The following is a 15477-nucleotide window of genomic DNA, read 5'->3' as shown; positions in this document are numbered from 1 at the left end:
TGCATTTCTAAGAATTTGTCCATTTCTTCCAGGTTGTCCATTTTATTGTCATAGAGTTGCTTGTAGTAATCTCTCATGATCCTTTGTATTTCTGCAGTGTCAGTTGTTACTGCTCCTTTTTCATTTCTAATTCTATTGATTTGAGTCTTCTCCCTTTTTTTCTATTCAGGATGAACTTTTAAAATATTTCTTTTTGTGGTAAAATATATATAACATATATATATATATAAATTTACCATTTTAGCCATTTTAAAGTGTACGGTTCTGTGGCATAGGTACATTCACATTGTTTTGCAACAATCACCACCATCCACCTCCAGAAATTCTTCGTCATCTCAATGAATGAGTAGTTTTAGAATATTTACAGGTTTGGCTTTTTCCAAATGGATTCCCTAAAAATGTCTTTTTAAAGAAACTTTTGATTACTTCACAGTTCCTTAAAATAATGTGTATCTGAGTTTGCAATATAAGTTCAATTTGTTCAAATGCATGCTTGCTCATTCTGGTCTTTAATTGTCTCCTTGGGAGCACTGGAAAACAGCCCTACTGGGAATAGACGTAAAGCAGTGTTGATGAGCAGAAAGTTACCTTGGATTATATTTACATCCAATGTAAAGCAGTGTAAGAATTCCACAGTGTAAAAATAGTGTTATCAATTATGCACATGAGTGATCACTATTCCACTTTATCAAATAATTTTTTAGACCTACTATCATAGTGGTCCTATTTTTTAAAAGCTACATCTGGAGAAATTGAGAAAAAGAGAACACCAATGGTTTGATGTGTCCAATTCTCCTACCAAGCTAGATAATCTTATCTTTCATTTCAAGATGACAGCAGGTCTCTAAATATTATGTATAGCATGGAATTAATAGAGTTAATATATGACTTCTCGAGTTGGAGGAAAGCTTTGTGCTTTGAGTTTAGCTTGGAACAGACATTATAATATTACTGAATTGGCTGTAGAGTTGGTGAGATTACCTTGATTCTGAATCTAATTTAGGGGCCAGTTCATAGAGATTGAGGATTCTTAGATGACATGAACCGTAACACCTACAGAGCTCAAGTATGTCAAGAAATTGAAGTTCCAGGCCATTCCTACTTCAGAGGGACTCCTTAGGTGTGTAATTCTTTTTTTTTTTAATTAATTGATTAATTAATTTTTGGCTACGTTGGGTCTTCGTTGCTGTGCACGGGCTTTCTCTAGTTGTGGCGAGCGGGGGCTACTCTTCAATGCGGTGCACGGGCTTTTCACTGCGGTGGCTTCTCTTGTTGCAGAGCACAGGCTCTAGGCGCACGGGCTTCAGTAGTTGTGGCATGTGGGTTCTAGAGTTGTGGCTCACGGGCTTAGTTGCTCCGTGGCATGTGGGATCTTCCCGGACCAGGGCTCGAACCCCTGTCCCCTGCATCGGCAGGCAGATTCTCAACAACTGCGCCACCAGGGAAGTCCCGGTGTGGAATTCTTGAAGGAAGGGATATTGTCAGCCTTGTTCATCTCTGTACCACTGATTTCTGGAACAGTGCCCGTCACACAGAAGGAACTCAAGAAATGTTTCTAGAATGAAAGAATAAACCCTCACCCACCCCCGCACATACACACACATCTCTTGATACCACCGGCATGAGGGTACAAATGAGATCACATTAACATTAATTATGCAAATTTAACAGGTTCAGTGCTTCCTCTGTCTGACTGATTTATTAGCCTCCCTCTCCCCAAATCTCCTGCAGTTTTTGTAGGTGTCCGTAACATGTGTCTCCCTTGTGTATAAGTCTACTCCAGCTCTTCTGACCTGGCTTCCTTGTTGCTGCTGCCTGTGGCACAAACAACTTGAGCGGGTGTCTCTTTATTCTCTTTGCTGTGGCTGAACAGTGAGAGAATGTGAGCACAGTGCTGCCCTTGACAAGAGTGCTTGTCCTGATTTTTCCGTGAAAAATCTTGAGTGTGCTGAATGGCAGAGTGTATATTTCAGTTTTCTGAGCACTGGAGCCATGCTGCATCCCACAAAGTAGTAGGGAGAATCCTTCTTTCACACCAACTTAATGTTACACTTGGACACTAGGACTCCACAAAGCCTATCTGATTTTCTTTAGTGTTCACTAGTACAAATATGTGTTACTTGTACAAAAAGGTTCTCAGTTACTGCATTAGTTCTTCCTTGCCGCTGCACATGTAAGTGCATTGCATTTTAGCCAGACCAGTTTCCCTCCTGCTGTCTTGTTTAGATTTTTTTTCTCCTGGCGACATTCTCATTTTTCTCCATTTAATGTTCCCAAAGAGAGCTTTTGCTATCAATCTGCACTTTAAAATTAATAAAGCTTTCTTTCTTTCTTATTTTTTTAGCTAAAAAATGCAAATAGATTTCTTCCCATTTCCTAATGGATTGTCTTATGCATCTTCCGGGTGCATCTACTCCACTCTGGAGGTCACAGCCATTAGGGACTCTGTGCCCATTATTAAGCTAATGTCTCCCAGCTACAAACCCACCCTTCTTTACTCCACTGGAAGTGGACTGGGGTTGGTTGAACCACCTTTTTCCTTGGCCAGCTAGTGGCCTATTAGGCTCTGCCAAGAGAGGGCACTAGAGGGAGACTTCACACTAGAGGAGGAAGGAGGAACTTACGGTTTCCTGTTTCTTCTTATTGGCTGTACCTCTGGGTGTGATGTAGCAACACTTCTTCACTCTGAAAGTGGCAGTCCATTCCAGTAGTAGCCCTTGATTCCAGGTCCTGGTTTTTCGAACACTCACAGGACCAGCCCCACCTTGCCCCCTCAGGGACACTAACTCCAGCTGACTTCCCCCCACCCCCCCAACACTCCTTAGAGGTCTGTGTTCCCAGCTCTATGGCCTTAAGGGTCTGAGTTTCAGCAACATGGACATTTGCTTCAAGCTTATAAGTTTAAATAACCTCTTTCCCTTTGTTCCTCCAGGCCAGAAGTGGTAACTGCTTCCTGCATAGGCTAACTCCATGGTATTCTAAGGTAATTTTTTGCCTTTTTGGTCCCTCAATAACTAGTGAATATTTCTATTTCTTAAATTCTCTCTGTTAAGATAACTGGTGTGTGGTCTCCTGATTGGACTCCTGTCTCCCTCTTGTCGGTGACTTCAGTGCCTTTGTAACTGGCTTGTCTTGCTATTTATCCTGAGTACGCTGGATTCATGTTTGCTCTCAAAATACCAAATTTAGCCTGATGTTCAATATTAATCTCAAAATGACTGTGATGGTTAATTTTATGTGTCAGCTTGACTGCACCACAGGGTGCCTAGTATTTGGACAAACATTATTCTAGGTGTTTCTGTGAGAGAGGTTTTGGATGAGATTAACATTTAAATTGGTAAATTTTGAATAAAGCAGATTGCCTTACCTCATGTGGCTGGGTTCATTCAATTAGTGGAAGGTCTGAATAGAACAAAAACACCAGCTTTCTTGAGCAAGAAAGAATTCTCCAGCAGATGGCCTTTGGACTTCATCTGCAGCACTGGCTCTTCTGATTCTATAGCAGATGACCTTTGAACTGGAACTGAAGCATCAGCTCTCCTGGGTCTCCAGCCTGCCAGCCCACCCTGAAGATTTTGGACTTTGCAGCTCCATAATTGCATGAGCCAATTCCTTCTAATAAATCTCTTTAAATAAATAAATCCTATTGATTCTGTTTCTCTGGAGAACCTTAACTAATATAAAAACTATTAGATATTTCTTGAAGAAATATTAATTGTTCTGGCTTTGCCTCTTATACACTCTGCTACATTGGCTGGTTTGCTGGAAGCTATTACTTCTCTTGCCAACCTTGATGACTATTTATGGACAAAGTGTTCCTGGAGTACCTCTTTTCTTGAAAAAGAGCAGTATATTTTCTATATGTTATTTTATTTTGAAATTTCTCCCCTTCTTGTAATTAGCAGACAGGATCACATTGATATTTAGAGAAAGAGCTTACAGCACTGTATTAGTCAGCTAGTGCTGCCATAATGCTGCATAACAAATTCTCAGTGGCTTAAAACAACAAACATTTTAGTATCCTCATTCACAAGTCTACAGGTCAGCTGGGGTGGCTCTGCTTCAGGCTTTCTATGTTTTCATTCTGGGACCACTGGCTACCCAGGGCATGATGTTATGGCAGAGAGCAGAAGAACAAAAGGGAAATCCAAACTGTGCAAGCACTTCTAAAGCCTCTGGTTGTATCACGTCTGCTAGTATTACATTAGGCACAGGAAATCACATGGTGAAGTCCTAAGTCAAATGGAGGGAAATTACACCCTGTCTACTGTGAATCCACAAGGATGGGAAAGAATAATTCTATAGCACATATGTAACACATATAAAGAGATTCTTGCAAATCGCTAAGAATTTTTTCCATCTTTTTAGATGGAAACCCTAATAGAAAAGATGTAGAAAATTCACAAAAGAAAAAATATAAATGACAAAGAAACATAGGATGTTCAACCTTTTCTGTAATCAAAGACATGCTAATTTAAAACACTGTAAGATGAAAGACCTGTACACTAGAAACTTTAAGGCATTGTTGAAAGAAATTGAAAAAGACACAAATAAATGGAAATATATTCCATACTTTGGAAGAATTAACATTATTAAAATGTTACCTAAAGCAATCTATAGATTCAATACAGTCTGTATCAAACTCCCAGTGACATTTTTAACAGAAATAGAACAAAAAATTCTAAAATTTGTCTGGAACCACCAAAGACCCCAAACAACCAAGGCAATTCTGAGGGAAAAAAAAAAACAAAACATAGCTGGAGGTATCACATGCCCTGATTTCAACCTATATTACAAAGCTATAGTAATCAAAACAGCATGGTATTTGCAGAACAACAGAGAGATAACAACATAGGTCAATGGAACTGAATTAAGAGTCCAGAAATAAATCCACACATATGTGGGCAATTAATTTACAATAAAGGAGTAAAGAATAAACAATGAAGAAAGGAAAGTTTCTTCAATAAATGGTGTTGGGAAACAAAAAATGAAACCATCACTATCTCACACTATAACACAAAAATCAACTCAAAATGAAATTAAAGACTTGAATGTAAGACCTGAAACCATAGAAACTTTGCAAGAAAACATAAGCAGTATGTTCTTTGACATCAGTCTTAGCAATATCTTTCTGCATGTGTCTCCTTAGGCAAGGGAAACAAAAGCAAAAGTTAACAAATGGGACTACATCAAACCAAAAATCTTCTGCACAGCAAAGGAAACCCTCAACAATATCAAAAGACAAATCACTTAAAGAGAGGAGACATTTGCAAATTGCATATCCAATAAGGGATTAACATCCAAAATATATAAAGAACTCATACAACTCGACAAAAACAAAAAAAGCTAATTAAAAATGGGCAGGGCTTCCCTGGTGGCACAGTGGTTGAGAGCCCGCCTGCCGCTGCAGGGGACGCGGGTTCGTGCCCCGGTCCGGGAAGATCCCACGTGCCGCGGAGCGGCTGGGCCCGTGAGCCGTGGCCGCTGGGCCTGCGCGTCCGGAGCCTGTGCCCCGCAACGGGAGGGGCCACAACAGTGACAGGCCCGCGTACCGCCAAAAAAAAAAAAAAAAAAATGGGCAGAGGACCTGAATAGACATTTTCCCAAAGAAGACATACAGGTGGCCAATGGGCACATGAAAATATGTTCAACATTGTTAATCATTAGGGAAATGCAAATCAAAACCACAATGAGGTATCACCTCATGGCCATTAGAATGGCTGTTATAAAAAGGCAAGGAATAACAATGTTGGAGAGGATGTAGAGAAAAGGGAACCCTCACACACTGTTGATGGGAGTGTAAATAGGTATAGCCACAATGGAAAACAGTATGGAGGTTCTCAAAAAATTAAGAATAGATCTACCATATGATCCATCTATCCCACTTCTGGGTATTTATCTAAAGAAACTGAAAACACCAATTCAAAAAGATACATGCACTCTTATATTCATTACAGAATTATTAATAAGAGCCAAGATATGGAAACAACCTAAGTGTTGATCAATGGATGGATGAATAAAGAAGATGTGGTACGTATATACAATGGAATTCTACTCAGCCATAAAAAAGATGAAATCTTGCCATTTGTAACAACATGGATGGACCTTGAGTGTATTATGTTAAGTGAAATAAGTCAGACAGAGAAAGACAAATACCATGTGATTTCACTCATATGTGTATTATAAAAAACAAACAAAGAAACAGAAAACCAAAATAAATGAATTAGCCAAACCAAACAAAAACATGTGGGTACAGAGAATAGAGTAGTAGTTACTGAAGAAGGGGTACGGGAGGAGGGAAAAATGGGTAAATATGGGATCAACTGCATGGTAATGGGTAGAAACTAAATTTTTGGTGGTGAGCATGCTGTAGTGTATACAGAAGTAGAAATATAATGTTGTCCACATGAAACCTATATGATGTTATAGACTAATGTTACCTCAATAAAACATAAACTCGAAACAAATAGAAACATATCAATTTTTAAAAAGGACAAGACTAAGCTATAGTTTTTAGACATGCCTTGTTGGATAATAAAACCACAAACATATGCAAGGAAGGATTACTATAAAAAGTAAGGATAGTGGTTACTTTTAAAGGGAAGGAGTATGTTAAGGGGAAATTACAGGGGTTGGCTGACAAAGTTGTATTTCTTGATCTGTTTAGTAGTTAGGATTGTGTTGACCTTATTATAATGCACTAAGATGCACATTTGTTCTGTGTGGTTTTCTGTGTATGTATTTTACTTTACAATAAAAAGATTTTAAAAGTAAAAAACAAAACAAAAAACAACTATGAGATGTTTTTACTCATAAGATTGAAAATGAATAAAATAATTAACATTAACTCATATTAGCTGGAGAATGAGTTTGTGCAACCTTTGTGGATGTCAGTCTGGCAATGGGTATTATCATTTAGAATGCATATAGCCAGTTACTCAGCAATTGCCCTTCTAAAAATTAAAAAAAAATTGTGCAAAAATTTATGTACCAAATATTTACTATGGGAGAAAAGAAAAAATTGGCCAAACGAATTGAAGAAAAATTTTTGGTGTCTTGCTTTTGCCTGAATATTATCATTATATACATGGCAGAGCTAAAGTGATCATTTCATCTGTGGTATATAATCACAAATTTTGCACAGTGACATAGTAGATTAAATTTACCAATAAAGTAACAAATTTACCACCAACAACATAATGAATTTCTTTTCTGCACTAAAAAATGTGCTCTTACTGTGAAATGTTAAAAAATATCTCTACAGGAAGGAAAAAATGAGATTAAAAATAAAGATAAAACAGAAAAAATGAAAAAAGAAACGTTATCAGGCAACTCATTTTAACAGACTTTTTGGGTTTCATTGTGGGCCTTTGAAAAGGTTGACTTTTACAGCTTTTCACCCAGAGCTTGCAAACCTTAGCACTTAACACACTTTGTCAGAATCCTGTTTAGCAGATATTATGAAACTAGCATGGAAGGAAAAGATGTGCAGCATAATTGATGTTGAGCATTTTCCAGAAGTTTCTAGTAAAAAGTGACCTGAGGTGGCCAACCCAGGCTCATAATTTTGAGGGTCTTCTCAGTCAGGCAAGCATGCAGTGCGGTGGTGGAGGAACAGCTTCCCAGTTGCCGCTAACAGGCTATGGAGGCTGGAGCATGTTCAAGGACCTCAGCTCCATCCTTAACGTCATCTGACTTATGCCGGGTGACACTGTCCCTCCCCCATTTGCATATGCTCTTCACAAAGCATTTTTCCCCATGTTAACGGTTGTTCTCGATAGACTTTTCATTATATTCAACCTGCCTAAAAATGCTGGATGAGACAGATGGACAAAAGACATGATGTAAAGTTTTTCCTTCCAGATCTTCCCGCAAATCCAGGCCCGCACCCACCCTACTCAATTCTCCACACCCCACCTCAGTCCAACTCTCCTGAGGGATGGCTCTGCAGAATCACCTACTCCTATACAGAATCAATATGTGATTATGCAAATTGCTATTTGAACAACCTGACAAAGGTCAGTAAAGAATACAAAAAATATTAAGCTAATATTTAAATGGGTAGAAATCATATTAGGTACTTTGGTTTCAGTTATTCACCACAGGAAAACTTCCATCAGAAGATGAGTTTAGAACATACTAGGCACAGAGAAAAACAAGTGTCAGAGGAAATGACTAACAGAAAAAAAGACAAGAAACACTGGGAAGGATTGACCCACATTGTTCAGTTTAATTTGCAGTTCTAAATTTAATTTTGTGTATTTGCAGCTTTAGGGAAAAAAATAATATTCAACAGTATTTATACCAGCCTTTACATTTCAAATTCATCAATCTAATTAAACAATGAAGTAATTAGAAGTTCTAAAATTGCAGGGGATATTCCATCACACATCTTTCTTTATCCTGAAGAATCTTCTCTTTGTTCAGAGTCGTTGTAAACCGAAACTTTCCGAAGCATTTTGGAGTAGTTGTAAGAGCATTAGCCTTGTAATCAACAGCACTGAGTCTGAGTACTAGGACCACTACCTAATAGCTGTTTGACTTTGGGTAAATTGCTTAATCTCTGTAAGCCTTAATTTTCTCATCTGTGCAATGGGTCTGATAAGATCTGTATTACAGACTTCCTGTGTGCCTTAAACAGCCCTACAACTCTCACGATTATGAAATAAGCATACCAAATACTTGAACTGATTGCAATATTCTCACTTTCAATTTTTATGGAAATTATTTTCCAAAACTATATATCATAAAAATATTATTCAATAGTTAGAATACGTGATTTTCTGTCTCATACCTTGCATAGCCTCTGTTTCCTCAAGATTCTCTCAGCTCCTTTTCTTTTAAAGACAGAGGAGTTCGTGGTGGGAAAGCATTAGAGGGAAAGCATTAGTGGGAAAGCATTCTTTCTTGAGAAAGAATAAGGCAACCAGGGCTCTAATGCTTTCTCTGCTGGCTTTTGACCAATCCCCTTTTTTCTGCCCTGAATCTCAAGTTCAGTTTTGTGGGTCCCGGGATCCTAGGGTCTCGTGGGTTCTTCAGGGTTATTGGGATGGCATCTCCTCAGTATATGTCCTCCTCCCCACCTTTAGGGAAACTTGGGTCATTACTTGACTACATGGATTTAATCAAGTGCCACTCCCCCAACTTGCTTCCTGTCTGCCACAATATTTTTTGAAATGTTTCCTATATGCTTGACTCCTCTCCTTTTTCTTGTCCTTTCTGACTATACCTTCTGTATGCTTGCACTGTCTTTTTAGTCGGGCTTGGGGATATTAACAAGTGTTGTTAATATGTCATGCTTAACCAGCTGTTTGAAAGAACAAGTCTGGAAATTTAAACGATAGGATTCAAACTAGACGTGAGTAATGAAAAAGAGAAAATTTTTAAAATTTCAAGTAAAGGATGTATAAGAATTTTGATTTTTCAGTTTCTGAAAAGGCGATCAATCCATGCATTTAATTTGAGCACATCCACTATACAACTTTTAAGACAATGCACGAAAGAGCTTCAACACTTGTTTTTTAAACGTTTCTTTCTTTTGTGGTGGTGTGGCTGTGGGTATGGTGGTGGTGGGACGCTTATTTCTTTTAAAAGCACATTTTTCAGGAGTTTTTCTATCCTGATTCTTTGAATTTATAAATAGGGCTTAATGAATAGGATCCAAAGAATGAGAACTAAAAGTAAACACTCAACTAGCTTAAGTTCAAACTTCACTTTTTGAAGTTCACAGGGTGTTAAAAGATGCCTTTTTTTTTTAAAGAACGTAATACTTTGCATCTGCTAAAACTGATAAAATGAACCATGAACAGCGACTTAATCTTGGTAGCTGATATTCATCTGAGCACAGTTTTGCCCGAGCTGTGTAACGGAAGAGACTCTGCTGTTGTCCAGAGCACACGCCTCTCATCTGCTGTTTTAAAACGGAAAACAAGTAGAAAGTTAAAATTGAGGCAGGATTACCACTGCGTTCAAAGAAATAAAATAAAAGACAAAGATTTGATTCTGAACACTTACAAAAACATAGTAGCATGTTAACATGAAGTTTAAGTCAATATAACATAGTCTCATATGAATTTCTATTTATTTGTAGAAAAGAAACCTGGCTTTTCAAATTGAGCCTCACCAAATGTCTGCAGTTAGCAAGTCTCCATTAATTTAAGATCTGCTCCTTACTCTGGGCTTTTGGGAAATGGAATTAAGTCACTCAATATTTCATGAACCACTAAAAAACCAAAATATAATTTATTAGAATATACTAAAAATACACTTGCCAAATAAATCACAAAATTACTGTCAGTTGTTTAGCAAATTTTCTTTCCGAGTGTTGCATCAAATTATAGAGAACTGGGTCCTTTTAACAAATAGCATAACCAGAAGAGGGATACATTTGCATGGGAAAGGGAATGCTTGCACCTGTCTATCAAAGCACCTTTTATCTAAGATAGAGATGGAAACCTGAAAATTGTCTTACAAAGTTTTTTCTTTTAAAGTGTTCTTACCAGACACCCAAAAGCACATGTCATAAAAAAAAAAAAACTTTACAGGAGACACCTAATAGTGCTGGTACCAGTGTTCAGTACATGTTGGTTGTGTGAATGTCAACTGAGCGATAATCTCATGTTAATTACTCATTTCTTTGTGCTTTTCATTCCTTGGTTAAACACAAGTATTTGATTGAGGCAGTTGCTCTCTTTGAAAGAAATAGAACTTGGAGAGGAAAACAAATGGATTTTGAAAAGGAAGTGAATAGCCAAATGGTCAAAGCCACCCTTGCAAGCAATTAAACAAAAATGCTGTGATCATAGCACCGTGGTGTCTGACATTGCTACATGGGCCATAGGGACCGTTTTAACATTTAGGAAGCATTCAATTCTTTTCAGAATCACATTTATCTATCTTCTTTCAGTTGTGACGTCAGTCTACAGATGTCAGATTTTTACCATTTCTATAAATTCTTCGAAACCCCAGGCCTTAGAGACAATTCTGGATCTTTTCCTCCAGACTATGGTGTTTCATCCTAATTGAGGCCTGTAGCTTCCCATGAGCTATTGAAACTGTTTATATTAACAAGATGTACATACTGCCAGGAAATATACCATTTCCAGCCTTTGTGGACTAAGTTCCAGCATTTAACAACTGATGTTTTCTCTCCATATGGCTCAGGCTCATGAAGGACCAAAGTAGTCACGTAGCAAAACTGTATCTTGGAGGCCAGAAAAAATTGTTTAGCATAACTTTGTTTATTGTTTTCTGGATCTTTCTGTTCCTTCACTATAGATGAAAACTGCTTCTCCTTTGCTTATAAAAACTGTATTTATGTTTATATTCTTGTATAAGTCTGTGCTCCAAGGATTGAAGCTTCAACTGATTTCTGTATTCATCACTTAGAATTCTCCTTTCACTGGAGCTCTGTTTCCCTTGTAAACACAGGACAGCAGATGTTAGTTGTGTCAGCAAAACCAAGATTTCCTGATTTCCTTTGTTCTAAGCAATTTCCTCACCTTGCATTACAGGCCAGTCTGAAAGATTCTGTTAGAAATCCTACATGTTTCATACAAAGGCATGCAAAATCAATTTCTAGAATGAAATGGAAAAACAAAACAAAACAAAAACATGCTTAAGAGAAAGAATTTAGATCAGAAGTTTGCTTGATATGTATGGCCAGTCTAAAGATAGTTAAATAATCCTAAGAAATAGTATCAGCAAATTATAGAAGCCTGATAGAGTAAGAAATATAAATAACAAATAAACAAATACATAAGTAACATACACAGAAATACTTAAAAATTTTATTTAATTAATATAAATATAAAACTGTATTTCTAATATATTTATAAATACGTTTAAATTTATATTAAATAATAATATAATAGAAATATATTTATTTTAAATATATATTTATTATATATTTCATTCTAGTGATGTATTTATGAGACCATATAATGCAGTGATTAATAGCAAAGACTCTGAAGGCACTCTAGCTGGCTAAAATATTGGCTCTGCTGCTTTGAGAATTTGACAGATTAAAACATTAGTACTAGGTACATGATTAGCACAAATAATCAGTGTTTGCTGTTATTAGTCCTTTGTAGAGTCCTAGAAATTTTTGGATACATTCTTCTCCAAAATCCTGTTTTGCTAGATTTCATGAGAAAAACACACCTCTTTGCATTAATATGTTTTCAAAATATGTAAAAAATCCAAATATGCAAATCATTTTAATAGATACAGCTTGGCTGCTTGCTTCTCGAGAAGTTCTAGGAAAGGGTTTACTGTCACCAAAAAATTCTCCCTAAATTACACTCCTGTCTGCATTACTTTAGTGCCTATAATTAGGAAATCCGTCCTGGGATTATCAGAGAGAGTGACCTACCTTTGATCTGAGTATCTTGTCTTTGCTGCTAGATTAGAGGACAAAATAGCTTATGTCCTTGTAACCCTCAATCCAGAACTTTGTGTCCTTTTGGACTTAGTTTTCATGTAAGACAGAGAAATGTCTTCAGGGGAAAATTATGTTATTGAACAATAGAGCAGAAAGTGACCGAGGTCACGGGGCCTACTCTTACTTTCCTAGAACTGACATTCTGAGAGGAGGTGAACTGCTTTGTGTTTACATGACAGGGTGAAAGCAGAAGTGGGATTTAATGCATGGTCCTTCCTCTTACAGTGTGTGTTGTGATGATACAGAGGAGACAGGAATTAAATCTGGAAAAATCTTGAAAAACAAGTTAACTTACTCTGTTTTAATGCTTATTGTCCCCATTCTTGACAGAAGAGTAAACATGCAATCTCATGAATTAAGATTCAAATGTTTGAGAAATTTTACATCTAGCAATACTTTCATGACAAGCCCTAGTCAGTTATGTAACCACAGTCAAGTTATGTAACTATTTGTGATGTTATTTTGTGGGCATTAAATGAGATAATACATGGCAAGCCCTTTGTTCAGTGCCGGCCCACAGGAAGCAGTGAACAAATATTAGCTATTTTTATTACTATTATTCGCTTGTATCTGGGAATCCTCTTTCCGCCAAAAGGTTAGGCAGTAAAACATTTACTCATATTCTTGGTGATAATTACTGTATTATTCTTCACAGTACCTGAAGAGCCAGGTAAGAAAAATAGTGCTATCACTGTGGAAATCTGGGAAAACACAGACGCTAAAAATTTGCAAGCACATTTCAATTACCCAAATAGGTTAAGGAGGAGAAAAAGAAACATATTCTTCATTTCCTGCCTTCTCAATCCCAGGTTTAAATACTTTAGTTTTAGATGTTTTTAGTGTCTCAAATAACTGACTGTGGAAAGGAAATTGTTTGATTAAGTAAAATATACCCAAAAGCTTTAGAAGCTGAGAAGGAAGCTCTGTGGTCTTCTTCTGGAGACTTCCTTCCTTTTCCATCAACAGTGCAGCTAGAAAAGTAGAAATGGGTTTGGTTGAACACTTCCCCTTTACCAAAATAAATAAAGAGGAACTAATATGTGAGCTATTTTTAAAATATTATATTTATTTTTCCATTATTAAAGAAATATGTAATAATCAGTAATATTTATCAAGCAGAAACCACTTGCCAAGCAATGCAGAGTGACTTGAATATATTAACCTGTTTAATCCTTTCAACTCTGAGAAATAAAAATGATTTTTTTTTTTTGTTTTTTTTTGCGGTACGCGGGCCTCTCACCATTGTGGGCTCTCCCGTTGCGGGGCACAGGCTCCGGACGCGCAGGCTCAGCGGCCATGGCTCACGGGCCCAGCCGCTCCGCGGCATGTGGGATCCTCCCGGACCGGGGCGCGAACCCAGTTCCCCTGCATCGGCAGGCGGACTCTCAACCACTGCGCCACCAGGGAAGCTCTTGAGAATGATTTCTATATCACTGTTTTATAGAGGAGGAAACTGACGCTGAGGGATCTGCCTAAGGTTCCAGAGCTGGAAAGAAGTAGGGCTGGGATTTCAAGTCCAGGGCTCCAGCCGGCAGGACTCCGGCAAAGATTAGGTACTCAATAAATATTTGTGGTAGAGGAAATCTGCATCTAAAGATGAAGAAATCGAGGCACAGACAGGTTGATTACGTGCCCAAAGTACCACAGCTGGTAGTAGGCTAGGGGATTCTGCAGCATCTCCACCTGGGTTGGGGGTAGAAAGCGAGGGAGGGAATCTGTGGCTCCGGAGCAGAGGGGTGCTAGGACCCTGCTGTGCTGCCCAGGAGGTGGCAAGGCCACATTGAAGGGGTAGTTGTGTTGGGTGCTGGGCAGCGGGAGCCTTAGGCAGCGCTGTGAGTGGCTAACCTGCCGCATACACACACACACACACACACACACACACACACGCACGCACACGCACGCACGCACACGGATCAAGGGGCCACCCCGCCCCTGACCGATGAGTTGTTTCCCACCAGCCAAGCACAATGGCTTGTAAAGCAGAACATTGTTACAGAAAATTTGTTAAGTGCTATTTTTTTTGCATAGCTGATATTTTTTCCACCGAAGCATTATGTAGGGAAAGAGTATTAGATGTGTCATCAGAAGGCCTAGGCTTTAATCCTAGCTTATCCCATCCCAAATTCCTGGCCAGTTTATCTAATTTCCTTGTATCTCTGTTTCCTTATCTTTAAAATGGTGATTAAAAATAATCGAGGTGAGGACGAAAAGACTTTTTTAAAGTGTAAGTTAAAACTCAGTGAAAGATAACAAATACAGTGTGTTAATTTTGTGTAGCTTCCATTCCATTTGCACTTGATTTTGAGTTACATATATCTTTTTGGCAGGTAAGGCGCTGTACTTATGTCTTCTAAATTAGACTTTTTACAGACTAATATATTTAATTTCATTTCTTATATTTACAATAAATGGATGAAAAGACACTTTTCAAAGTTTAAAGCACTTAGAAGAGGAAATATTACGTGATTTATAGGTTGCTGTTTTTGCCTATGAGTGTCATTTTCTGGAAGTTGAAAGCTAGACTGTCATGAAAATGTTTCATGGATAATCTGCAGGTTCAGTAATGCCCAGACGGGTATTTCACTGGATCTTTTTACTGTGCTGTTCTGATATTGTAGCTGGAATTAATTCCTGCACTAGGGACTGAAAAAATAAATTTCTAAAACATTTAGGCATTTGTTACTAATCTGTATGGGATTATCAGCAAGATGTAGGGGAATCTTCCTCTCCAGGTTTACTTTAAACCACATGATCCTGAAACGGAGCGAAGGGCTCATGTGCCCACAGCACAGAAAGCCAAACCCTGACAGTGGGAATTTGCATCAGAGGAAAGATTTATTGCAGGGCACCAAGCAAGGGAGTGGGAGACAAGCCTCAGATCTACTCCCATTTGGTCTTTGAGTTAGGGTTTTTAGTTTTTAAGGGGAAGAACAAAGAGGCTGGCATTAATTATTAATTAATAATTTTGATTAATTATTTTATAATAATTATAATTATTAATTATAATTAATGCCATTTCTGTGGCATTTCTTTTT

General features: G+C 37.8%; 1 protein-coding gene across 23 annotated transcripts in view; it reads left to right on the top strand.

The window, feature by feature from the left end:
- HPGDS (hematopoietic prostaglandin D synthase) overlaps window positions 1–15477 on the top strand; it is a 172918-nt gene that overhangs the window by 80744 nt on the left and 76697 nt on the right. For 8 of the 23 annotated variants that reach the window (XM_028491608.2, XM_028491632.2, XM_028491631.2 and 5 more), the window contains one exon: window positions 2933–2983. The exons of 6 other annotated variants lie outside the window; for them this stretch is intronic. Coding sequence is in view for 1 of the 17 variants with exons in the window: in XM_055085822.1 (XP_054941797.1) it covers window positions 6013–6030 (18 nt within the window). In the remaining 16 variants the exon portion in view is untranslated. Of the gene's footprint in view, window positions 1–1003; window positions 1121–2932; window positions 2984–5957; window positions 6031–7863; window positions 8019–15477 lie in introns of all 23 variants that reach the window. 9 more of the 23 variants (XM_055085829.1, XM_055085830.1, XM_055085822.1 and 6 more) reach the window with 5 other exon arrangements.

The sequence above is a fragment of the Physeter macrocephalus genome, chromosome 7 (genome assembly GCF_002837175.3).
Source record: "Physeter macrocephalus isolate SW-GA chromosome 7, ASM283717v5, whole genome shotgun sequence".
NCBI classification, from domain to species: domain Eukaryota; kingdom Metazoa; phylum Chordata; class Mammalia; order Artiodactyla; family Physeteridae; genus Physeter; species Physeter macrocephalus.
The sequence above is the reverse complement of the archived record's forward strand: the minus strand, read 5'-3'. Positions and strand labels throughout refer to the sequence as shown.